This window comes from Heliangelus exortis, chromosome Z (genome assembly GCF_036169615.1).
Source record: "Heliangelus exortis chromosome Z, bHelExo1.hap1, whole genome shotgun sequence".
Classification (NCBI taxonomy): domain Eukaryota; kingdom Metazoa; phylum Chordata; class Aves; order Apodiformes; family Trochilidae; genus Heliangelus; species Heliangelus exortis.
In genome coordinates, this window is record NC_092454.1 from 39,504,531 (window position 1) to 39,530,626 (window position 26,096).

The 26,096-nt window shown below is 37.8% G+C and overlaps 1 protein-coding gene across 17 annotated transcripts in view; it reads left to right on the forward strand.

The window, feature by feature from the left end:
* PIP5K1B (phosphatidylinositol-4-phosphate 5-kinase type 1 beta) overlaps positions 1 to 26,096 on the forward strand; it is an 88,548-nt gene that overhangs the window by 44,561 nt on the left and 17,891 nt on the right. For all 17 annotated transcript variants that reach the window (XM_071732001.1, XM_071732002.1, XM_071732004.1 and 14 more), the window contains 8 exons: positions 2,375 to 2,492; positions 6,161 to 6,313; positions 7,952 to 8,251; positions 16,618 to 16,829; positions 18,941 to 19,024; positions 19,108 to 19,156; positions 19,701 to 19,785; positions 25,290 to 25,445. In XM_071732001.1, the coding sequence (XP_071588102.1) occupies positions 2,375 to 2,492; positions 6,161 to 6,313; positions 7,952 to 8,251; positions 16,618 to 16,829; positions 18,941 to 19,024; positions 19,108 to 19,156; positions 19,701 to 19,785; positions 25,290 to 25,445 (1,157 nt within the window). The remainder of the gene's footprint in view (positions 1 to 2,374; positions 2,493 to 6,160; positions 6,314 to 7,951; positions 8,252 to 16,617; positions 16,830 to 18,940; positions 19,025 to 19,107; positions 19,157 to 19,700; positions 19,786 to 25,289; positions 25,446 to 26,096) is intronic.

The following is a 26,096-nucleotide window of genomic DNA, read 5'->3' on the forward strand; positions in this document are numbered from 1 at the left end:
CAGAGATGTCTTTACATCAAGCATTCTGCACAGAAGAATCTGTCCTTTTCAGATAAAAGCAAGGGACAAACTCAGCCACAACGAATTTCAAGGTTTTCTGTTACTGTAGGAAGTCATTGGAAAGAAGGGTGCTTTTTCTGTTGAAAGTAGCAACAAAATTCAGAGAGGTAATGAAGAAATCTTAAATTTGTGGCAATCCTGCTTCCTGCATAACTGAAGAGTTTATTGTTGGGATTCTGTAAAATATTCTAGTAGGCAATGAAGCTGAAACTAAAAAGTCTTACAGAAATGGTATTTATGCACTGAAAGGAAGGGCTTTTTTATAAAATTTGGACAATTAATCTTCTCTGATAATGATATGATGCTTCAGCAGAGAACACTGTTCTGTATGCATATCACAACAATTAAATTAATTTAAAAACATGTCTGCGAGTTCCCAGTGTAGCTACATATTACCCCTGTGCCATCCTCATATTGCACAAAAATTCAATTAGGTGCATCTAGATGTAGAAAACTTGATGTCAGACAATACTGAAAGTGTTCTGAGCCACTCAAAGGCCTTGTAAGAAAGCATTAGACATCTTAACTGCAAAGAAAAACTGTCTTTTGCTTACATTCCTATTACTTTGCATTTTTTACTATGTAATGGAACAATAAATTCACATGGATTTGATTTTATTACCTTGGAGTTGTCATACAGTATATGAAGTGATCAGATGAGTTCACTAGGACTAGGAACCTTCACTACCTGTTTACCATATGGTTTAGCAGTCCAAGCAGCAGGCAGCAGTATTCTAATGTCTTTGTATATATCTTTGTATGGTCATCTACAACTATGTTTTTATTAGTGATTTCCAGGCAAAAATCAGATTGTTTTTTCCCTCCTTTCATACCCTCTTGAAGAGCCTGAGCTACAGGCATTTCTGGAGCCTGAGAAAGCTAGGTGGTTTGAGTATGCTTCTGTCTACAAGTTGTTATTAATGGAAGGTGAGAAGTTCATATGACAAGCATTAATTGTAAATTATCAAAACTCTTAAGTATTCCCATGATATTTAATTTAGTCTTTGCAGGAATGAAAAGGAACTTATTCCTTTTCATAGCTCTGTGGATGTGTAGCTTGGTTATGTCTTTCTTGGGTTTTTTTTTTACACCAATTGTGGGTGTACATGCTGCATTTCAGAACAATCTAGTTCAGGTAAATGAGTAAAGAAGTGCTGGAAGAGCTGATTATGGCCACTGTGTCAAGTGTTGGATTTTGTACTGATGTATTTGTCAAACCATTCAGAGACAGACTGACCAGGCTTTGTCTTAAAGCTGTCCTTGTTTGTGTTGAAATCATAGAAACTTCTTTTGGTTTCCATCATAAATGAATGCACAGGCAGTTTTTATTTTTTCTGCCACCATTTTCCAGCTTACCTATTCCCTTACCTTAAATCTCAAGGTAATGGTAAATATAAAACAAGGAAAAGAGCTAAGGAGTCTACGATGTTACTTTTTTCCCCTGAAGACAGACTATTTTACAGCCTTGTGCCTCTTCTAATTTGAATCTATATTTTGCATGTAACTGCTTATGATTTTCCAAAATCCCCCAAAGTGTCTGTACCCTCTGTTCCTATTCAACCCAGCCAGTGTTGGCTTAGATTGAGCTGCAGTTAAATCTGTGGCATGACAGGCAGACAGACAGAAAGCTTTGCTGACTTTAAAGTGGCTTCCTGATTCTAGACTGAACTAGCAAGAAAAAAAAAAAGAAAAAAATAGAGATACCATAACTGCAGTTATGCCACAGGAGAGACTGATGCTGAGGCTGTTGTTTCATACTTGTCTGAGCCAATTAGTGTTTGCTGGCCCCTAAAAGGTATGTGCTCCTGCTTCCTTCCCACTGTTCTGACCACACAGTTCTGCCCTCTCTGTTGTGTTGTCTTTGGTGTCCATCTGCCTTCCCTACAAACTTGAGGTCACCAAACCAGTGCAAAGTTGTTCTGCAGTGCTGACTTGCAGACTTTTTTGCAAAAGCTTAGGTGAGGTGGGGTGACCCTTCCTGTGTCAGTAAGCAATTAGAGAGACTGGCTTATCTTGGAGGGGTATCAGAAGTTGTAGCATTAGTTTAAACCCAAACTTGATGCAAATGGGTATTGGTGATAAAAGCAATAATTTCCTTTATCCAGGAGAAAGAAATTTACTGGGAATAATCTGTCTCTCTCAGACATTTCTATGGCACTGACTAATGGTGATGGGGAGGTTTATCTGTATTTATGACTCTTGCCTCAGAAGTCCAATGGTTGAGTTAGGCAGCTCTGCAGTAGAACAAGCTGCAAGAAGGAAGTCGCTATAAATTACTCAGTAATAATTGCTTTTGCTTTGTTTTTGTTTTCAGTGAAGGGAGCAGTCTTACCCCTGCTCATCGTTATCCTGACTTCACGTTTAAGACGTATGCACCTTTTGCCTTCCGCTATTTCAGAGAACTTTTTGGTATCAAGCCTGATGATTACTTGGTAAGATCCTGCTGTTTTCCTTTGAGTTACAAATTATTATAATGCATGCTAGTTTCATAGTGACAGAAGAGGATGCTTTGAAGGTCGCAAATGAGTAATAAGTTTTGTGTGTGGAGTGGTATATATCTATTGAATGTTTTTAGTGTTTAACGGAAATTTTGGTTCTTCATCTTTGAGAGAAATTCCTGTAAAAACTGCCTTAATTGACTAGAGTAACTTGAGCTTTACTGCTCATTTAGAGCCTTATTTTTAGAGAAGTTATAATCAGTATTTGTGTGACTTTTATCAGTTCAGTTCTAATAAACTGCTCTTGTGTTATTTGCATTATTTATGGACTTCATTATAGAAGTGTTTGTCTGCATGTGTTTCCATCTAGCCTTGAGAAAAGTGGGTAGCCAGCAACAAAGAAACATGTTAGAGTATCTCCTTTGTTCTTAGTATTTTAGAGATTGAAGAATTATTCCTTCTGAGTATAAGCAGCATTCAGCTGCTTATGTGAGGAAAAAAAAGTGATGCATTTGCTGCTGTCATAAAAGCATTCTTAGCTTGGTGGAACCCATTTGTATGCTACCGGGGACAAGGACCCACTATTTTACTTCTCCTGTAGCTCTGATTTCGGAGGGGTAGAGTGAAAACAAAGAGGGATGAATTGCCTTCTAGATATTTGCTTCATATCTAACTTGTCTTATGCCAGTCCACCCAACAAATCGGAGTCCAAGTAAAAATAAGGAATTTTGTACCTCAGAATTTTACTGTTAACTTCTTTTGGATGAGCTTCTAGATCTTTTTGTTCTATTACTGACAAGTGTTTCTTTAAAAACAAAAGCTCTTGAAAGAGCTTGAATAAAGAAAAAGGAAAGGTAAAGTGATGCTAAAATATTAGTGTATTACTTCACTGACTTGTGTTTAAAAGTGTTACAAAGTTTTTGGTACTTCTTGGACAATGAGATTATAAGCAAAATTGGTTGGTTTTGCTTCTCCAAGTTGAATGTGGATGTCTGATTTTAATTCTTTAGTGTTATGTATAGATTTTGTATTACTAGCCCTCATGACAATACTTACATATGAAAATAGATTATACCTTTGAATTATGGATGTTAGTAGCCAGGAAGCGCAGTTGGGTTGAAGTTTTATAAAGGTATCATTATGTAATTTGTTGTTTATCTCCTTTAATGGACCTGTTGAGAGATGAAGTATTCAGGCTGTGTTACCAGCTGCTGAAAGTCTCTACTTCCCAGAGAAAGCTCTGATCAGATACAGCTTCAATTCCATCTAAGGAAGCATTTGCAGTGGCATGAATGAAAGATGTAGAAAGACTTACTGCAGTTGATAAATTTTGTGACACTCAGATTAAACTAATCACTGAGGTAAATTCCCAGGACAGGCAACTTGTTGCAGATTTTTTTTGTTCTTGGCACAGTAGAAGACACTAGTGATATGTTTCCAAGGAAAAGGAAACTAGAAAAGCTAGTTTCAAGATGAAGTGCAGCTTCTTTTCTTGTTGTTTCTGTGAAATCTAAATGTGTCATGTAGTGACTGTAATTCCAATTCCAAAATTGTCTGAAAGGCAAGGGAAGTAAAGTAAAAACAGGGGAAATTACAGCAAGCATATGTGAGCTTACACTGCTAATTTGCAATGACAAAGCTTTACAAAGATTTACAGTTTCACCTTTTCCAAGGAGGTTGAACAGTAATGCAGTGTGGGAGTCAGACTGGATGATGAGAGTAAATGCATTTGAACAGCTGGACACCTCCTGGATTACTGTCAGTTTGCAGGGAAACTTCTTGATCGTGAAGTACTTGATTGCCATGGGACTGGGGATTTTCTTATTTTTCAGTTTTGATTTGCCTTTCATAAGTGTCCAGTCAAAATTATCTGGGCTCTTTTTATAGCAACACTTTTATTTCACAAGAATGAACTTAACTGTAAAATGGCCAGCATATTGTGTAGGCCAATAGCCTGTACATATGCTACACAATTATATTGAACATTAATGTTCGGGGTAATTAATTTCAAGTGCTTACAACAATGACAGTTACTCATGCAGCTCTATGTATTTCAGCAAGAAAAATGCAGGGTTTGCAGTACATCTGACTTGCTCTGAAGATCTGTAGTGCTACAGGCTAGTGTTGCTGTTCCATCTGTGGACAGTTGCAACTAGAGCATTAATGAGACTTGTCTCTCATATTAATTGGACCTGAGAGAGCTGGTTAGTGAGAAGATAAACAGGAAATATATTTATAGCATGCAGAAGTCTCTTAAAAATTGGGAGCATAGGAAAAACCTCAGTTGGAGCCAGGCTAATAAAATGCATTAAGGCAGTGTTTTGAGTCTATAGGAAGAATCATGTGTCTTTACTTCAAATGCTCACAAAAAAAAAGAATATATTTATTAGGTTTTCATTTATCAATTTTCTTTGCTATCATCACGTACTGAAATAAATGACAATACTCCAGTTAAATTTAAAGAAAGATGTTTTCAACAAACAAAACTGCTTTTTTTTTTTTGCTTTTTTTTTTTTGTGGAATTCCTCTACTTCTCTCAGGCAATGATCCCATAAACCAGACATTTTTTACTGAAATAGTTATTCCTTTTGTTCTTTGGAGAGCAGAAGACAAACTACATTGCTAATAATAGCTCCCTGGTGCTTACAGTGCTTATAATTCATATTCTGTGTAATGTTGTTTCTTTCAAAGTCTGAAATAATGTAATCTCCACAAGTGTGTAATATTGATGGTATATAACAAAGGAAAAGACTATGTAAATGAAAGTTTAATGATACTATGTTTTAAACAAGCTCTAGAGTTTAGTGCAAGCAGGATTTTTGTGTTATTGAGCTTAATGTCTCATCTTGTTTTGCTTGAGTGAAACATGAAGTGTGAGTTAGTGGATATTTAATAAATTTACATTGGCCTCTGTATGAATTCTAGTTCTACTAGTAAGGAATATTCGTTCATGTCTCTTTACTCCTTAATGTGATGGTAATTATTACTGTCTCCCCATGGAAGAAAAAGCCTGTCTAAGCATCCAAACTAATGGTCTTTCAAAACCAGATTTTTCCTACTTCCTGGTTTATAGCTTTTCTCTTTCAAGCACTTTTCAATCAGAAAATTGCATTAGCAGCTATAACAAGATTATTATTCTAATGGGTTCAATCCTAATCTCAATGAAGAGGACTTGCCTATTTGTCTGAAGTGAGAAACCTCTACTCCCAGTGTGATGGTTTAACATCTTCCTGTACCTGTTCCATTAATGGCTGTGTAAAGCAAACAGCTGCAGTGGAAATTTCATCTTCAAGCTTCTGACATCAGACCTTGCACTGCTGATGGTGTGGGGATGGACTCGTTCTACCTCAGCAACTTGCTTTGCTCCTCAGAATGTCCATCTGGTGCAGGGGGACATGAAGAGGGGACACATGCTTAGATGCCACTGCTTTTGCACAGTTCTGCACTGTGCCCAGGGCAGAGTGGCACATAACTGCCCTGCCAATTCTCAGCCAAATTTCTGGGAACCAGCTTGCTGTGCAGTAGTCAGTTGCTGTGGCTGAAGCCCAAAGAATTAGCTCCACAGTTCTCCTGTACCTATTTGACCCTGCAGTTCTTTGTGTTAAACTTGTGTTTCAGTAACATATGCAATAGCAGTGAAAAATAATTTTTGTCTTTTCCAGTACTCAATCTGCAGTGAGCCTTTAATTGAATTATCCAACCCAGGTGGCAGTGGGTCCTTATTTTTTGTAACTAGTGATGACAAGTTCATCATCAAAACAGTTCAACACAAAGAGGCTGAGTTTCTTCAGAAGATCTTGCCAGGTTATTATATGGTAAGTAATTCAAGGCCGTATTCTATCTACATTTTTCCTGTTTCATGTCATGCTTTTTTTCTCTTTTAATTTTCATTGCTTTTACCCATATTCATATTTTTGATATTTTTTTTTACCTGTCTTTCAACTTTGTACCCCTCACACCCATCAGAAAGAATATATATAAATCAAGAAGATATTAAAGATAGTAGGTGTTCTTTTAGCATTGAAGATGACGCTGAGTGTTGTCCTCTGATTTAAGAGAAACTTTGCTTCTAATAAGATAGTAACAAAAAAAAAAAAGGCTTCTAAGTTTCTAATTAAACATTTCTTCTCTATTTTGTGTTTGACTACCCTCTGCATTTCATGCAGAGTGGAAAAAGAAACTAGACCGGTCAGTTTCACTTTTGTTTATGGACTGCTTCTGGTTTTTATTTCTAGTGTATTAAAATAATGAAGTAAAATATTTCTAGCCATATAACTTGTTCAAAACTTAGGTTTTAGATCAAGCTTTTTGAGGGCTAATTTTAAGTTGATTGCATGTTTTATATGTGAGTCATCGGAAAGGGAAATAATTGATCCAAAGTAGGTAGAACTCAATCTGTGGTTTATTTTCTGGATGATATGCAAGGCATAGTATTAGACCTGTGCCTGACTTTCTTTCCTTTCTTTGCTTTTCTATGTAAACAGTTGAAAAGTTAACCCTCTCATTTGTGCTAAAACTGAGAAGTGTTACTCAAATTGCATCACATTGTTTATATTACATTGTGGATTCAGTGTTTGTGTAACACTGAATTGTGCAATGACAGCATCAAAAAGAGCTATGGTGGCAGATACTTTGTTATTTCTAATCGTGATAAGCATCTCAGCATAAGTTTGAGTGACTATAAATAAGTATAAGGACATTTTGCTTTGGTTCTGGAATCTTTATTCTCACTGCTACCACATGCAGGGGTTTTGACAGTGAAAAACTTTAATCACTGTGGTTATTTCCTATGAAAATACTTTCTCCCCATGTTTTATGTTGTGACTTGGTAATCATGTGATGCAAAAACTGAAAGTAGTTATATTTTTATTTTGTTCTCACCTCTTTTATCCTCTCATAGTTAATTTTTTGCCTTTTGTGGGATTCGGATTATTTCACTTTTCTGATGGTCAGTCATGGGTCTGTTAGGACCTCACAGTCCTGTGGAGACAACCTGGTCATTTGGCTTTAACACTGAGTGTGAAAAGCCACATGGAAAAGGGGTTCTGTTTTCTAGAATCCAAGACATGTTTATGAGAACTGTATTTGTCCCAAACTCCTTCTTCCTGGTGGAGTGCAAATCTTGTTCAGTGCAGAATAAATAAATCAGATCTCCAGGATGCTTTTAAATTTGGCCTAGTCTGCCTTACTGTGAGAAAGAGAATTTTGGCATAAAAGCAGTTACTGCTCTGCACTTGGCCTATATAAGCACCTGTCAAAAAGGCAATTTTTATGCTGGCATTCTGATTAAAGACCCACACTTACAATCAACTGATCAAACTAACTAAGCTGATTAGGAAAACATGCACAGTTTTCTTGATGTCAGTTTATGTCCCTTGGTGTTAATAAAAACTTTCTTAATCGTGAAAGTTTATTGGAAATAGACACATTTGCCAATATCTCTTTTGTTTTAGAATCTGAACCAGAATCCGAGGACTCTTCTACCCAAGTTTTATGGCCTGTACTGTGTTCAATCAGGAGGCATTAATATTAGAGTTGTTGTAATGAACAATGTCTTGCCACAAGCCTTGGAAATGCATTTGAAGTACGACTTGAAAGGCTCCATGTACAAAAGGAGAGCATCAAGAAAGGAGAGAGAGAAGTCCCACCCTACTTTCAGAGACCTGGATTTCCTACAAGACATCCATGAAGGGCTGTATTTGGATTCTGAAACATACAGTGCACTAATGAGAACACTACAGCGGGATTGTCTAGTGAGTAAAAAATTGACTGCTTAAACTTCTGTATTCACACCTGATCTAGACTCACCTTAGCAAAACATAGGGCAGGATTACAGCTGTTTGACCACCATTCCTTTTCCAGGCAATTTAATTAGAAAAAACAATGGATGTCAAAGCACTGACAAAGTCTTCATTTTAGTTAGACTATTGGGATCTGAATCATCAAATGGGATATCCTGAGTTGGAAAGGATCCATGAGGATCATCAATGATGATGAATTTGTAACTTCTAACTCTGCTCAGGGCAATCTAAAATTTAAACCATATGTCTAAGAGTCCAACTACTCTTTGAACACCAACATGTTTGGTGCTTTGACCACTTTCCTGGGGAACTTTTTCCAGTTTGCAACCCTCTTGGGGAAGAACTTTTTCCTAATACCTAGTCTGAAGTTCCCCGATGCAACTTTAAACCATTCCTGTGCATTCTGTCACTGAGCAAAAGAGATCAGCACCACCCTCTCTGTGTTCCTCATGAGAAAGTTGTAGACAGCAGTGAGGTTACCCCTCAGTCTCCTCTTCTGTAGACTGAACAAACTTAGTGCCCTCATCCAGTACTCACAAATCATACCCTCTAATCCTTTTGCAAACTCTGTTGCCCAAAACTACACAGAGTAGTTGTGGTGGGGTCACACTGATGCTGATTAGATTGAAACAATCACTTCTTTCAGCCAGCTGGCTGTACTTTGCATAATGCACCCCAAGATACAGTTGACCATTTTGGCAACCTGGGCACGTTGCTGATATATTGAGCTAATACCTAATGTCCACATAACATTTTCAAGGCAAGAAAAGGCTACCTGCATTGTCCTTTGAGAGGACCTTGATGTATGAATTCAGTACCTCGTGTGGATAGGAACAACTGTTTTAAAATGTTGTGTTTTCTTTGTAACAAGGTAAGAAAATACAAAGTAGGAAAAAGAGTAATTATTCAAGTCTCTCGGAGTTTCACAAGGTTGATAGGGGTTGTGGAAAGAAAAGATTGGCTTTTTCTGGAGGGAGTTCTTACACCAGAATGCATATACAGAACTGCTCAGAAGGAATAGGGACCCTGAACATCAGAGTTTGTTGTTCGCTGCCACCTGTGGTGCAAGATGGAAAGCGTTGTTTTTGCACATGAATAGTACTTTTTGTTTGATTATCACAGAAGTCTCCAATGCCTTGTGCTTGGTTCGTAAAGCTGGGTGACCTAATGTTCAGCTGCATATTCAGTATGAGACATTTATCTGACACCACACATTGTTCTTTCTGTAGTCTCTTGCACTGAGCATTTCCTGAGCTCCTTCCATGTGTGATAATGCAGAATGCATCAGTATGTCACATCTGGGGATCTGGGTGCCCTTTTGTGCATCCCTTCCAGTAAAAGCCTTGGGGATTCTACAGTATAGAAAATTGTAAGTGGAATCTAAAACAGGGAACTTGACTGAAAAGTAAAAACAAGAGTCCGTGCTTTAATTTTTATGTATAAAAAATAACTATAATTAATATTATTACAATTATAATTATGTAACAAAATTAATTTAATTTTTACATACTTTGAAAATACAGATAAATTCTTGGTTGGTATTATTTGAGTGGTGAACTAAACATCCATTTTTTTCCCCATGTAGTCTTAGATTAATGACTCTCAAGTTAGTCCAGAGTTCTTAAAGGCCAAGCTAAATCTTAATATTATTAAAAGAAGAAAATTCTTTAAATAATCAGAGTATATGCATTAATACATATATATAGTATAGTGTGTGTCTGTACATATATATATACACACACAGACTGTATATGTGTACACAAAAAATATACTGGCATTTTTCTTAATTCTTATTCTGTGTTGTAAAACAAAAGGAGCAGACACTTATCTTGCATATTGCTGAATTTGCTCAAAAAATTTGGATTTGACTACCTGCTTTGTACTACTGCCTTTTGAAAGAAAAAAAAAAATATTCTATCCATTTTGGGGAAAAAAGCATCAGTTTTGCCACTGTTTTTTTTCTGCCCATATGGTATTTGGATGGCTACTTAGCATGAGGGATAACTGACCTGGATTTTTAGATCTTCAAAACGTATGATCTCTTTTTGTGTTTACTCCAAAGCTAGAATGTTGGTGTAGGCACTGGAATTTAGTGAAGGAGATTTTTTATCTCGACAGTATTTCAGGACTAAGAAATTCTCTTCTGTGTTGCTTAAATTTGAATTATTTTCGCTGTACATTTTGCAATCAGAATGAGTAAGCAATACTTCTTTTTCCTGTTTCTGTAACGTAAGCATCCCCTGCTGACAGCCCCTCTCCTTAAGCTCTGTCACTAAGTAGCCTGGCAGACGTTGCAAGGTGAATGACAAGGGTGGTAGTGGGTACCTGCTGTGATCACCTGGCCCCGTCCAGCAGTGTGCCCACACTGTCCTTTTCCTACTAATACGGAAATAGCAGCTCTTCTTTGTGCTGTTGACAGCCCTTGTAAGTCTCAACTCTTACCAGAGCTTTGACTTTTTGACAATAATTGCCATCCCTTCGTGCTCATGCAGTGTTTCTCAGTTCCTGCTTTGTAGCCTGTGTTCTCCTCCTTTCTGTATGCTGCATTTTTCATGTTCAAGCTGTGCTGTGGGACTCCTTGCTTAACTGTGCTGGCCTCCTGATACATCTCAGCTGACACAGAACCTCTAATCAGCTGACACAAAGCTCCCTCCCCATGGAAAGGCAGTAGCAGGTACGGCAGTGGTGGACCACTGTCTTGTCTGTCACACTTGACTCTGCAGCTCTGATGAGGAGATACATCATCTACACTTAGAGAACAGATCTGAGAGGCTTGTGGTGATTCGTCATGATATAGGGCCTCCAGGAGACACTGCAGATAGTCTGCTTTGGTACTTTACAGGTACAGGTTGATAGGATTCTCCAGCTCGTGCATCCTATGCTTGTTACATTCACGTGCAAGGTGACACGGCCTGAAAGCTCTGCTCACGTACCACCTTTCTGCACCTTAGCTAAACCAAGGAGTGTAACGTTGTAGTGTTCCTAAAGATGTAATGTGCCTGTGTTTATTGCACTTACAGTGCACATTATTGTAAATTTGAACTAGATTTCAGATTCCAGGCTGTTGCTAAGACTTCTCTTAGCTATCCTCTCCTTGCCAGCAGCCACTATCGTAGTGAATGGTGGGGATGGGGGCGAGGAAGATAAGGAGGCAAATGGTAACAAAAGTAAGGAATTTCACTTGCCTGAATATCTTGCATAAAAATCATTGCTGTGGAGTTTTATTCACTTCAGAATGCTTTAGCTTGAAAAGCCAGTATGCCTGTATTTTATAAAATGGCAATTTTAATAGCTGTGATTTATTTTTAATAATCATGCTGTTAGCCACTCTGATCATTGTATAAAATGATGAATTATTAAAGAATAGAGCAGATTAACCAATTTCCAAGTAAAATTAGCCTTCAAAATATTAACAGAAACTGTTATGATTATGAATAAGACCAAGAATTAAAACTTTTATGGCACAGAAGCAAGTACTAAGTAAAATCTAAATCAGTAAAGACATTGAAGACTGTTTGAAATGCATTGGGGATTTTTGTTTTTTTTTTCTTACTGGTGCAGATTAAATTCTAATTCAAATTCAGCTGCTGTAGTGTTTAATAATAACAGTTAATCCTGCAGAAGTTGTTGCTGTGTGGGAGAATATTTATGTGAGGCAAAGGATAAGCCATGGTACTAAGTGATGTGTTAGGTCCAAGTAACATTAGCACAACTCTTTGGGAGGCTAGAAGTGAATTAATAGTAGTATTTTAAATTTCATGGTTTATATGAAATCAAAGTAAAGCTAGACATCCATTTTTATATCCTCAATCTTTACTGGAGGTCTTAAGCAGTTTAATAAATACAAATTAGTAGCAGCTGTAGTTACAGAGCTGCTCATGAATCCTCATGAATTTGGAAGAGATATCCAGAGCAAGGAATCATAAACTATGCATACTTAGCCTACCTGTAGGTCATTAGCACTTCAATTGATGGCTTTAAAAATCCTCTTCCTATTGAGAAAATAGGAAATATACAGAAATATATAATATATAATATACAGAAAACCTGATTATTCACTGCAAAACAAAATTCTGTAGTTTTTAAGAGAATTGTCTTGACTATCTAAAGCGACATTTCTTAATGCAGTTTTAAATGTGTCAGGTGTCATAGGATCTCTAAGGTCACCAGGTTAACTGATTATTATTGATTCAATGTAATATCAGTCTTCTCTCTGTTATGTTAGTGTCCTATGTCCCTTTTTTAAACTGCTTGTAGGAATTTTAATGTTTGTTTGCATGGTTATCTTTTTAGGTTTTGTACTTTATAAGCTTGTGCATTTATTTTTTTTTTTTTTTAGAGCTTTCCTTGATTATTTTATGAAAATGACCTGCTGAATTGAGTTGTTCTGCATGGTTAGCTATGTGATTTATCTGTCAGAAGACAATGTGGGCTGTATCTGAAATAAAAAACAAATTCCATAGCAGAAATACTTGCTTTTCTGGCTGATATACTTCAGTGTAAGATGTCTAAGGTGATCCACAGAGAGCACAGCGCAGAGAAAATAGAATCTGCTTCATGGAGTTATTTTTCTGTGTTCTGAAACAGCGTATTTTGTTACGCTGCTTCAATGGGATTTTTATTTGGTATGAAAGCAATAGTAGTTTGAGGCTAGAAGGGGATGAGTAATGGTTGCCATCTAGAAGTTGTCAGAGCAGCTAAAGTTTTGCAAGCAGCATTTAGTGAGTAAGTGACAACAGTCTGTTGACAGAATCTGTGATCTAGTGACACAGTATATATAAATATAAATTATATGAACAAGTTAGTAACTAAATCTACTTATAATTGTCAAAATGCAACTCTTAATCATGTTGTGTACTAACAAATAAGAATATTCTTGCTGAATTTTCCCAGAGACATGTGGCTAGCAAGGTGCATTTCAGAGTGGATATATGAGTGAAGGTTGAATTCCTCTCACATTAATTGCACAAGGCTTGTATTTCTGGGTGTTAATGTCAATTTCTAGCCATCTCACATGGGTGACATCAGGTGTTCTACAGGCCTTCCTTATTTTGTTATGAATATAGCCTTTTAACACTATGATTTGTTAGAGTGCCTTTTCATTAGATTAAGGTCTCATTTTGGTACCTTTGTAGCACAAGCTTGTTGCTGCTTCTCAAAACCAGTTCCACCTAAAATCATCAAAGCTTCTTGAAAGCAGCCCTTCACCCAGGAAAAATCTTATGCCTTTTGATCTTCTTAGAGGATGCCGCATGTTCAGAAATAGTGTGATGTGCTGCCTTCTGTAACTTTTTCTTGGTGAACCAGGTTAATGTGTACAGCTGTGTGCACCAAATATTACTTGCACATTATAAAATAGTTATTGTTTGATATTTAAATATTAATGATTATACATATGTGGAACCCTTCAGATATATTCCATCTGCAAATGCCACTGATGGAAGTAAAATTTCCGTTCATAATACAGACTGCAGATTATCATGAAGAGTGTTTCTGTTAAATGTTTGATTTGAGATTCTTCCTTGTTATTCAGGTAAATTATTTCTTATCAGAATTTTCCTTAGGAACAAACAGGGGAATAAAGCACGCCTAGGTCTGGTGAAAAGATACGTGTTTGCATTAGGAGTGGCCAATTTGGTTATGAAATTTGCAAGGTGATGTAATCAGAACTGTATATCAAGCTACCAGAAAAAGGGGTATATCATATTAAAATATCCTAAGGACACTGTGTAAGCTGGACATTTCTGCCTCTGAGTAGGACCATGAATAGGATGCCAGGGGGACAAGGGTTAGAGTTCATATGCCATGTGCTGCTTATAAAGAGTATATACTGCAATTAATCCATTGTATGTGCAGGTGCTTCGGTTTCATAATGGAAAACAAAATAGCTACTTGGGTTTTTATTATATTTTTCAGTAATCCTGGAACAGTCATAAATAGTCAAGGAGATTTTCAGTCCCTTGTGTACAAGAAGTAGTACAAGTGACAACAGTGAACTGAATCTGAATCAGAAAGATGAATTTTATCACATAAGAGGTCCCTGTGGAGGAAGAAACAGCACAGTATATATCACAGCCTTCCATGAAGCTGCAGACGCTCATAATCAGTGCAATTAAATCATAATATATCTAATGTAATGCAATTCAACAAGAGGTAAAGAATAGGTTGGAGGCAGACCTATCAGCAGTTTTGGCTGTAAAGCATAAGTGGCAGTGCTTTTTCCAAGCCTGGCTAGCGGCTGTAATCAAACTTTGCATTAATAGTGTTGCTGACTCTATTACTACTGTAAGTATTTTTCTAGCAGATTAATTGGCTTGGGTTTTGTTTGGGCTTTTTTTTTTAACTCAGCCTACACAGAACCTACTTTCAGTATTTTTGGCAAACATCTACTGATTTTAGTGAATACATTATGTAATGGTTTCTTTTTGAGAAATTCAGAATAAAGGGTAGCAATAAGCAATGACTAAAGAAATTTCTAGAACTCTTTTGGAATCAAGTTTCTGTGTCCTTGTACCTGTTAACCTGCGCTGGTTTTGCAAGTCATAATCATAAAACAGTAATCTATTAGCCACCAACCTTCCCCATACAATGCCCAAAAAATTGCATTATCTTGTTGTATTCTTATTTAGATTATGCTTTTTTCTTGTGTCCTGAAACCCTATGTGAATTGTCATCAGAGGGTGCTGTGGAGAACTGAGGGCCACACACTATCAGTCTTATTCTTTTTCATTTGAACCAACCTATCCCTGTGCAGAATCACTCTGAGCAAGATGAAACTTACTGTGTCTCCTGAACTCCTCCTTTGTGTCTGGAAATTGCAATGAGGTTATGCTTTTCTGCGCTTAGATTACAAATTATTGTGCTTTGTTTCTTCACTTTAAGTGCTTATAGTGGTACTAAAATTAAGAGACTGTGTCCCTCAGGGAAGATAAAATGGCAGAGAGAGAAAAGAATTCAACTGTATTGTACGTTTGGTTCCTACTTAATTTAATGAGTACATAAGAAATACAGATGGGGTGGTACAGAGCTTTCCTACTGCTGCCTATATCCTTGGCTATTGGAGTTAGAATTATTTCTCTGGATCTGGTTTTCCTCCTTGTACAATTTTGCAGACCACTAGACCTTTCCTGGTGATTGCCAACAAATCTCATTTTGGAATTGCAAAATGTATCTTAGAGTTCACAAGTCATCTCAGTGTTTTGTATAAAATATTTTTACTTCTATAGTCTTCATCAAAGCGACATACTTGGAGTTACTGTTATTTATTTGTCATCTCTGCAAAACAACAGTTTGCTCTTCTCCACATAAAAAGATGCATTATTGCTTCTTGATTCTGTGCCTAAAATTACACTATTATCTTAAGGCATTATGTGCCAAAACATACCATGAATCATTGCAGATCTGCTTGAGGTAATTGGGAGTTGAGTGGCACAGCATCTCTTTCCTGGTTCCCCCTCCACTTGGCACTGCTCTTATGTAAGATGATGCTTAACACTGTTGCTGTCTGCTGACACTTTGGTTGTATTACTAGGTGTGATTACAGCTTGTTCTAGGCCATGTTTGCATATTGAGATGAACTGGATTTCCCTGTAATAGCAATATGCTAGACTTCATAATGATATAACTGACCAGAAACTTGTGACAGAAGCATGAAAGAAGAAAAGAAACTCACCTACTGACAGAGCTACAGTAGCAGTGTAGTTGACTAAGTCATGCTTCAGAAATAAAACAGCCTTTGCAGTTCAGGTAGACCCTGTTTAGCCAAATAAAGAGAGATGTATGATTTTTGTGCCCAAATCCCATCAACTACTAATGAAAGGGTGGTAGGAAATAGGTTTTTTTGACACTTCAAAGTTCTTCAGGAGTGCTTTCTCAGTTAAAAACAGAAGGTGTAGAGGAGCTAGAGAGTAGTGTAGGCAAAAATGCTCAGTAAAGTCTGGAACCTGCACTGGACCCTTAAAATGTCTGTAGTACATAAGTATATAGTGAAACTATTAATTGATTGTTTGCTAGAAATTAAAAAGGTTGTGACTGGACATACCTTCCTTGACTACAAAATAACATCAGGTTACGTTTCATCTATGCATCTTGATTTCCCACTTGTAATCACACTTGTAATAGGAGCATTGAGCTAGTTAGATAACTAGAACTTTGGCTTTCATGTGCTAGTAAAGAATTTTTGTTTAATTATAATTAAAGCAAAAGATAAATTAGTCCTTTAAAAGCCATTTTTTACTTAGGTTTTCGAAGTGCTGCTGTGTAATTCATATTGTAGTCTTTTTTTTGTTTCAGTACAGCAATTTCTTCTTTGTTGACAGGTTCTACAGAGTTTTAGGATCATGGATTACAGTCTGCTACTGGGAATACACATGCTGAAGAGTAACTTGAAGGAAAAAGAAGCAGAGAATTCTCAGAGCACATCAGATGCAAAACGGCCTGCAGGGCAGAAAGTTCTCTATTCCACAGCCATGGAGTCTATACAAGGCCCTGGGAAGTCAGGGGGTTCTGTCACCACAGAGGCAACAAACACGTAAGTGCCATGACCTGTTGTTAGGGTTTCCATTAAAATCTGCACATCTGTTTCTTCAGCCTGTGCCAATTGGTATTAACAGTCAAGAGTACACTGCAAGATTTGCTGCAGAGCAGAAAATTAAAACATTAATTAGTAGATTGAGCATCTTTATATACATGATAACAAATTTGGTTAGTTGAGAGTGACTTAGTATGCACAAGTATGTTCATTTATAAAAGAGATGTTATGAGAGAGCTATTACAAGACTCCCAGTTATAATCTGATTTTAACTGACAGCAGTGTCATGAGTCATAAGCAAAAGCTATTTCTTAACACTGAAATGGATGTTCCTACAGTGCAGGGGTGCTTTGGGGGGAAAGAGGGCTTGGTTTCATTTTTTAATCAAAAGCTAAAACCCACCCTGGGCTTCTACATGACTTTAGCTAAAGTAGTGCTGTCCAGATGCTGAGCAGTGTAGTACCACTGATGAAAGCCTGTTGCAGAAGTTGTGTCCTTCGTGGTGCTATATGCTCTGGTATATTGAAGTAACTGGTAGTCTGTCAGACCTCACTGATGTGGATTAGAATAAGCCTACGTCTTAAAAGAAAAACCCTAGGTCAGTCTTTGGCTGTGATTCATTACAAGGAGCTCTGAGGAGGACAGTGGATATCCTGCAGAAGTAACTGCTGCTTGTGCTGAATTGAATTTCCAGTCATAACTCAGGGAGAATTGACAGAATACAGTTTTGTAAACTACCTAATAGTTCTGAATGTAAAATCAGTTAATTGAGATGGAGTTAATGGTAAAAGGACTTTACAGTAATCTAAACTGTACTCGTTCTTACCTGGTTTTCTTTCTGCCTGAAATAATAATGTTTCCTCACCCCACCAAAAAAAAAAAAAAAAAAAAAAAAATTATAAGTAGATGGGATAGTATCCTTGTTTTGTTGAGGGAAGGGACTGCTGTGCTTTAGCGGCAGAGTGGGAAATACACTCTCAACTGCATCTTTGGTAACTTGTTTCTGTGTGTCTTGTTTCTCAAACTGTTAAAAGGATTTGGAGATACTGCATGTGTTGCATCATCAGTCTCTTCCAGTTTCATAGTGGGCCCATCAATGTCAACAGAATCTGACACACTGATAACTGGATTTCAGTTTCTGATTCTAGAAACAATGAACCCCTTTATCTAAGTGGTGATGCAGACCATATAGCATCTTTCCTGTAGTTGAAAGGGGTCTACAGGAAAGCCAGAGAGGAACTTTTTAGAAGGGCATGTAGTGATAGGACAAGTTTTTAAACTGCAAAGAGGGGAGATTTAGGTTAGATATTTGGAAGAAATTCTTTAATTTGGGGGTGGTGAGATACCGGAACAGGCTGCCCAGGGAAGCTGTGGATGCTTCATCCCTGGGAGTGTTCAAGGCCAGGTTGGTTGGGGCTGTGAGCAGCCTGGTCTGGTGGAAGTGCTCGTAGCAGTGGGGGTGGAACTAGATATCTGTAAGGTCCTTTCAAACCCAACCCATTCTAGGATTCTGTGAAAAGAGGATCTTAGAATGAGCACCTTTAAGGTGACCTTCTTTAAGGTCATGGCTGAGTAAATACTCTCAACCAAGTGGAGATCTGAGTGGTCAGGCTTCTCAGTTTGATACTGTTAATTTTCCTGTCACTAGTCTGTTTGTAAAGAAATTCTGGAAAAGCACATACTTCAGGAAAAATATGCAAAACAACCTTTTTAGACTTTAGGTGCAGGCTCTCTACAGTTTTGTTACATTTGAACAATAAAGTGACAAAATCCTCCTTTAATGAGGTAAAATTACTTGTTTAGCTTAGCAATAAACTGATGTATACTTTTTCTTAACTTTCACATCATTTAAGTATTTCCAGTTCTGTCTAAAAATTATCCTAAAACACTCTTTGTTTATAATGGATACTTACCAGATATTTTAGGATTGCTATTTAAAATCAGTTGTATGATAAGTGACCCACAATTGACTGACTTTTCACTGTAGTATCTACCTTTAATGTTGTGTGTATTTCTTTGAGTTTGCGTGGGGTACACTTCACCTGCTAACTGATGATCAGAGATGTCTTAAACCAACTATGCAAACTATGGTTGTTCTTTCTCTCTCTCAGAATGGGCGGTATTCCAGCTAAAAGCCATAAAGGAGAAAAGCTGCTTCTATTTATGGGTATTATTGATATTCTACAGTCCTATAGGTAAGTTGAATTTCAAGTGTTTATTGAATACATGCTGAAATTACTTACAAATGTGTAAATATATAATGTGTTTATATGCTTAGGTTAATGAAGAAGCTGGAGCACTCCTGGAAAGCTCTCATTTATGATGGGGTAAGTAGATTTTACTATTTTTTAAACAGATACATTTATTTAATGGAATTGTAACTTATGCTGACCATGAAAGAGTTTGCTCTGGTATATTTGTCGTCTGCCATCACCATGTGATTTGGGCCGTTGCTGAAATATCCTAGGTCCATTTCCTAATGCATGCTCTGATTTTATTTATTGATCTCTTTAAAAGCCATTAAAATCATTAACTTGGCCTTGTAACTTATACGAGACAGTGGCCATTTAGCAGGACAGTGATGAATCTGTATCTGAGAATAGACGTAATATGAAACAAAAAAACCCACACATTTTAAATGCTAGAAGATTTTACAGAATTTTGCTATACAACTCATGATTTCATAAATGAAATACGTAACAAAAATCCTTAAGGAATTTGTCATTAAAAAGAAAAAAACTGTTAGACTTCACTGGTTTTGAGTATGCCTGAAGTGTATGACATAGTTTACCTGAGGTTTCCAGCTTCTTTCTTAACAATTTACTTTCAATTACTACTGGAAAATGTGACACATCTTTTTCAATCTTGCAGGATACTGTTTCAGTTCACAGACCAAATTTTTACGCAGAGAGATTCTTAAAGTTTATGAGTTCAAGAGTTTTCAAGAGAGTTCAAGGTAAGAAAGTTGTCGCTTCTACTCTTACAGATATTTTTGTAATCATTACTTTGTAATACTCCTGCCTAAGCATTAAAACAATCTTCTTCATCATATATCACTTAGATTGCCAGAAGTTGTTTCTTCACTGAAGGTAATGGAATTTTGCTCTAACAGTTAAACTACAGAGGATTAGTTACTATGTATTTTTTGCCACATTAGGACTATCAGAAGGTAAAAAAAATCAGACGTTGGATATTAAAAGTCTTTTGTCTTTGTCCCAATCACATGTTTCTAGTTTTCCCCTCCATTTCTCTTTCCTTAATCTTTTATTTAATTCTCAAGGCTAAGACACATATCACTATTGGGCAGATACAGGGTGTGGTAGGTTGATGTTGGCTGGACACCAGCTGCTCTATCACTGCCTTGCCCTCAGCTAAACAGGGGGGGAGAAAAATAAAACAAAAGGCTCATGGGTCAAGAAGAGGATGGAGAGATTGCTTACCAATTACCGTCATGGGCAAAACAGACTGGACTTGGGGAAATTAACTTATTGCCAATAAGATTAGGGAAATGAGAAATAAAGCCAAACTCCTTCCCCTCATCCCTTCCTTATTCCTGATATCAACTTCACACCAGAATTCTTTGCCTTTCTAGAGCACTGCAGGGGAACATGGAGTGAGGGTTGTGGTCAGTGCATCAACATCTCTGCCCCTCCTTACTCTTCACACTTTTCCCTGACTCTAATGTGGGCTTCCTCCTATAGGAAACAGTTCTCCACAAATTTCTCAAGCTTTGGTCCTTCCCGTGGGGTGCAGACTGTTTCAGCATGGGGTCACCCATAAGGTCACAATTTCTGCCAGCAAATCCAGGGTTCCACAGGTCCTGTCAGGACCCTGGTCCAGCATGGGCTTCCCACAGGGTCATAGCCCCTTTTGAGCACATCCATCTGCCCTGGCATGGGGTTTTACATGGGCTGCAGGTCAATGACTGCTCTACTGTTTACCTCCATGGGCTGCAGGGGCACAATCTTCCCTCACCATGGTCTTCACCAGGGTCTGCAGGGGAATCTCTGATCCAGAGGCTGGAGCACCTCCTTCCCCTGGCCTTGGTGTCTGCAAGGCTATTTCTCTCAGACTCTCATTTCCCTTTCCCAGTTGCCATTGTGCAGCAGACTTTGCAACTTCTGAAATATTTTATTACAGAGGTGTTCCTGTAACATGCTCAGCATTGGCCAGAAGTGGCTGCTGAAAGGAACTGTGTCTGACAGAAGCCTCCCTTGTATCCTCTCTGCTATGAAACCTTTCCACACAAGCCCAGTGCACAGTGGAAATAAAAATAGTTAAGAGGAGGGCACCATCACTACAGAAGAACCAGGAACTGTCCAAAGGCTTAAGTCTTGCAGCAACAATTTAGCTACTGATTGTCACATCTCTCAAATTAAGTAAATTGATTTATGTAACTTAAAGTAGACTCTGAAGCTGTAGCTCCTCCTAAGACATTGGGGATGAAGGGTAAACTGATCCTTAGTTCTTCCAGTATGTTGAGGTGTAGCCCTGATGGTCAGTGGAGCTCCACACAGATGATTGATTACTTGATCACTCACACACACCCCAGAGAGACAGGGAAGAGAATCAGGGTAAAAATAAGAACTCTTGGGTTGAGACAATGACAATTCAATGGGGGGAAAAAAGCCATGCACAGGCAAAAGAAATTCACAAAACAAGAAATTCGTGTACTACTTCTGATCAGCAGGCAGTTGTTCAACCATCTCCAGGAAAGCAGAAACTCATCATATGTGACAGTTACTTAGGAAGACAAATGCCCTAACCATCCCTCTTCTGTTTACACCATATTTTATTGCTCAGCACAATGTCATATGGTTGGGGATATCTCTCCAGTCAGTTGGGGTCCTGGCTGTGTCCCCTCCCAGATTCGTGTGCAATCCCAGCCTCCTCACTGGCAGGGCGGTGTGAGAAGGCATTGATGCTGTAAAAGCACTGCACAGCAGGATCTAAAATCTGGCTATGCTGTCAACATTGTTTGTCCCAAATCCAAGACATAATGCCATAGAGCTACTACACACAAAATTAACTATCCCAGCCAAAACCAGTGCTCTGTATCTTTCAAAGAGACAGAATACTGCAGTAGCTATCACATGGACTTACAAAGTTAGGTTTCAGGAAAAAATACTGGAGAATTACCTGCCACATTTTGTAATTCCAAACTGATAAGTGTAATTCTAAACTGATAAGTATATTCCCATTGCATAGTCAAAAAAAAAAAAAAAGAAAAAAAAGAAAAGAAAAAAAAAAAGAGCAAACACATACATCTTACCAGCTTTGTCCATCAGAATTTCAGATCAGGTTTTATTTTCACTTACATTTCTACCACAGCAAGTCAGTATTTTTCAAATGTACTGGCCTTTGTTACTCTGCATTTTGTCTAAAGATATTATAACTTTTCTGAAGAGCAGTATCAACTGTTTTTTTGAAAGAATTAAATTATTTGGAGTGATCCTGCAAAACAGTGACCCATGAAAACCAATGTTACAGACATGGCAGATTAGAACAACATATACATCACTAAATCTAAAAAAGCAAGAAAGAAGAGGGAAAATGGATAACTAGGAGAAATAAGAAATCAGAAGTAAGTAGTCAATACTTCATGAAATTACTACATAAGAAGAAGATAAACTAATGAATGGAGAAAGCTGAAAGTAACTGAACAACAACAAAAAAAAAAATTAATCTATGAGCTGCCCAGGTACTGAAAGAAAATTCAGTCAGAAGCATCACAAGTACAGAGAAAGATGGTGACAACCACTGAGATGCACTTAGTGTGTGTGCAGTGAGGAAATCTGTATGAAAAACCTGACAAATGTACAAATGAGGCAAAGAGGTGTGCTGGGGTTCACTGTGGCCCAGGGTGTTGTTGTGGTTATAGGAGCATTGAGGGTTTTTTCAATAGTTACCTCAAGTGGTATAAAACCTTTTATAAGACAAGCAGGCCAGCTGGTTTAAATAGTATACATCCATACTAACTTTCTTCTTTCCTGAAAGTGATTTTATAAATCTGAAGAGGTGCTGAAAGTGGTGCTTTTAAAAATTTTTTCTCTGGTTAGAGAGAGGATATTTCTGCTTAGTGTCTAGGAAAGGGTGTTTAGTGGGTATTACTGCTCTTTATAAAGCAGAGATCTTTACAAATTAATACAGATTTGACTGGCTGGAAGTACAACTTTTATAGAGGAAATTATATTCTCAAATAGATCCTAGCTATTAATTTGATCATCCTTTGCGTAGAACTGGATTTGTATTGGAGTTGAATGTCTAAATATGGAATGGACACGTCTCAAATTCTGCAGAAAGGGTATTGGCATGGCATTGTATCAAACTGAGAGAAGGCATTTTGTAAATACTTTTTGACCAGTGTGGTGCTGGTCTCTTAACACTGTTGTTAGTTTTCTGGAGTGAGAAGCACATCTATATGGACAGAGGTAGAACAAGATATAAATAAAGGGTAGTACTAAATGAGATTTAAGTGAAACCAGAATGACTTGCACAAATTATTTAAGGCATTAAACATTACTTCTTTCAGTAAAGAACAATTAATATAAAAATAAAAGCAGCTGATTTAATATGATAAAATATGGAGCAAACTTCATCCAAAAGGAGGAGAGGGTCTTTCAAACCTGAGAAAAATTTTACCAGAGAACTGGTGGGATCTCTGTCTGATAAAATATTCTAAGGGACTCTGCTGCACCAATAGTAAAGAGCTGGTAACTTGATATTTCTGTCTGTTGGACAAGGTGTCTCATGCAGCCATATATGTTTCCTGAGCATTTAAGGGTTTTTTTCAGTTCTTTCTAATTCTGTCTGCTAGATTTATGTCAGCACAAGACACAACCTGTTCTGTATTTTTAATTCTACAATGTAGAGTTAAGGACATCATGCCTAATTTTCTCTCTAATCTTTACTTGTCTGTCTCATATTTCCAGTCTAATAGCCAGTCCCACTCTTCTTGATATGTTTTGCAGACAATGCTATTAATCTACTTTTACATAAATTAAATCATAGAATCATAGAAGTTACGGGTTGGAAGGGACTCCAAAAGATCATTGAGTCCAACCCCCCTGCCAGAGCAGGGTCACCTACAGGAGGTTGCACAGGAACACATCCAGGTGGGCTTTGAATGTCTCCAGGGAAAGAGACTCCACAACCTCCCTGGGCAGTCTGTTCCAGTGCTCTGTCACCCTCACAGTGAAAAAATTCTTCCTTATATTTATATGGAACCACCTATGCTCCAGTTTATAGCCATTGCCCCTTGTCCTGTTATTAGTCACCCCTGAGAAAAGCTTGACTCTGTCCTGCTGGCACTCAGCCCTTGTATTTTTATAAACTTTATTGAGGTCACCCCTCATTCTTCAAGGTGAAGAGGCCCAGCTCCCTCAGCTGGAACACACTATTCCAGATGCAGCCTCAATAGGGCAGAGTAGAGTGGGAGGAGAACCTGTCTCAACCTAAATTAATGGTTCAAATGCAGTATAATTCTTTCATCAAATTAAGAACTGAGTGTTTCTGTCTTAAGGAACTTTGTTTATAAGTTTCAGGTTGGATATTTCAGTTTAAACTCTTAAGCCCTGTTCTGAGTATGTGATTTTTCCCATAGTGCACAGAACAAACCTCTGTAAATAACAATAAAAACATAGTAAACAGATTAAGCCTCTGGAAGAGATTAGCTCAGCAGCTACCTACTATGTTGTTTTTTAACAGTATCTTGGAACTATTGATCTGATTTTTTTTCAGTCTTTAGACAAGTGGCATTTTAAACCTACTAGTAGGGCACAATATAAATTAATGCCTTTGCAAACCAGTGTATGGAGCTCAGTATCTGGCAACTGATAAAACACAGAATGAACTGCTTGGCATCCTCCTGCAGAAGAACTACAAAAGAATGTCATGGTTCAGTCTTAGTGGCAATAGTCAGATCCTAGAGTTTCAGCCAAAATGCCATTGTAAGCAGGCAGGCCCTGGTAAGAACTACAGAGGAGTTGCTTATACCTGAGTATACAAGCCATCATCATTTTTAAGAGTATTTGTTTTACCCAAAGATGATGTTTCACACGTGTAAAGTCAGTAGCACATGCATCATACAGCAGTAGTTCACAGTTCAATTAAATGATCATAACCTCTTCTGTATCGTTCTGTTGCTGGTTACATGGGTTGATATTCCATAGCAGATTTCTAACTTACTGATGTCAAAATTGGTTAATTGACTTGATTTTTTTATGCCAATGAGCAGTAAGAAACCCAGAAAAAAGACAAAAGTTCTTCACCCACAGATGGACTAGCAAAATCTTTGGCCCTAGTTTTAACATATTTACTAAGTGGTTTTGTATCTGGATGTGCTCTTTGTATTCAGAAATTCTAGCTTTATAGATGGCTTGCTTTTCTATATGCTGCTAAAGTTGTAAAAGGAGATAAAATGACACTTCTCTCGACACCTGTTTTCATTCGGTAATGCAGCTTTAAAGCCTTCACCTTCAAAGAAACGGTGCAATTCTATCACAGCTCTAAAGGCAACATCACAAGAAGTAGTGTGTGCAGCTGACGAGGAGTGGAAGGATGAGAAGCATGGCATTCTTGCTGAAGGACAGAGCTGTGCCAGCCTTGATGAAGAAGGTAACATCTTTCAAATCAACATGCTAAACAGTGTCTTTGGAGGAATTTAATATAATCCTTAGAAGCCCTGTTGGCTTCCAATCTGGCTGATCTTTCAAAACTTCACAGTCCAGTTATTCTCATGGGGAGATTTGTTAGTCATACTGTCTATCTAAAGAACCTGAATCTGCACAAATCTATGGGACCTGGTAGGGTCCATCCTTGGGTCCTGAAGGAGCTGGTGGATACAGTTCAGAACCTCTGCCCATTTGAAAGGCCATGATGAACCTCTAGTGAGGTTCTCACTAAAAGGAAAAAAGGTAACATCCCCTATTTTCAAAAAGGGGAAAAAGGAAAATCCAGGGAACTACAGGCCTGTCAGTCTTACCTCTATGCCTGGCAAGATCATGGAGCATTTTCTCCTGGAAAATCTGCTGGAGTACTTGGAAATAAGGAGGTGACTGGTGGCAGACAGCATTGTTTCACTAAGGGCAAGTCATCCCTGACCAATATGGTGATCATCTACCACAAGGCTACTGAAATGGTGGATAGTGGCAAAACAACTGGCATAATCTACCTGGATCTGTGCAGGGCATTTGACACTGTCCCATACAAAATCCTGGTCTCCAAACTGACAAGACATGGATTTGACAGATGGATCACTTGTTGGAC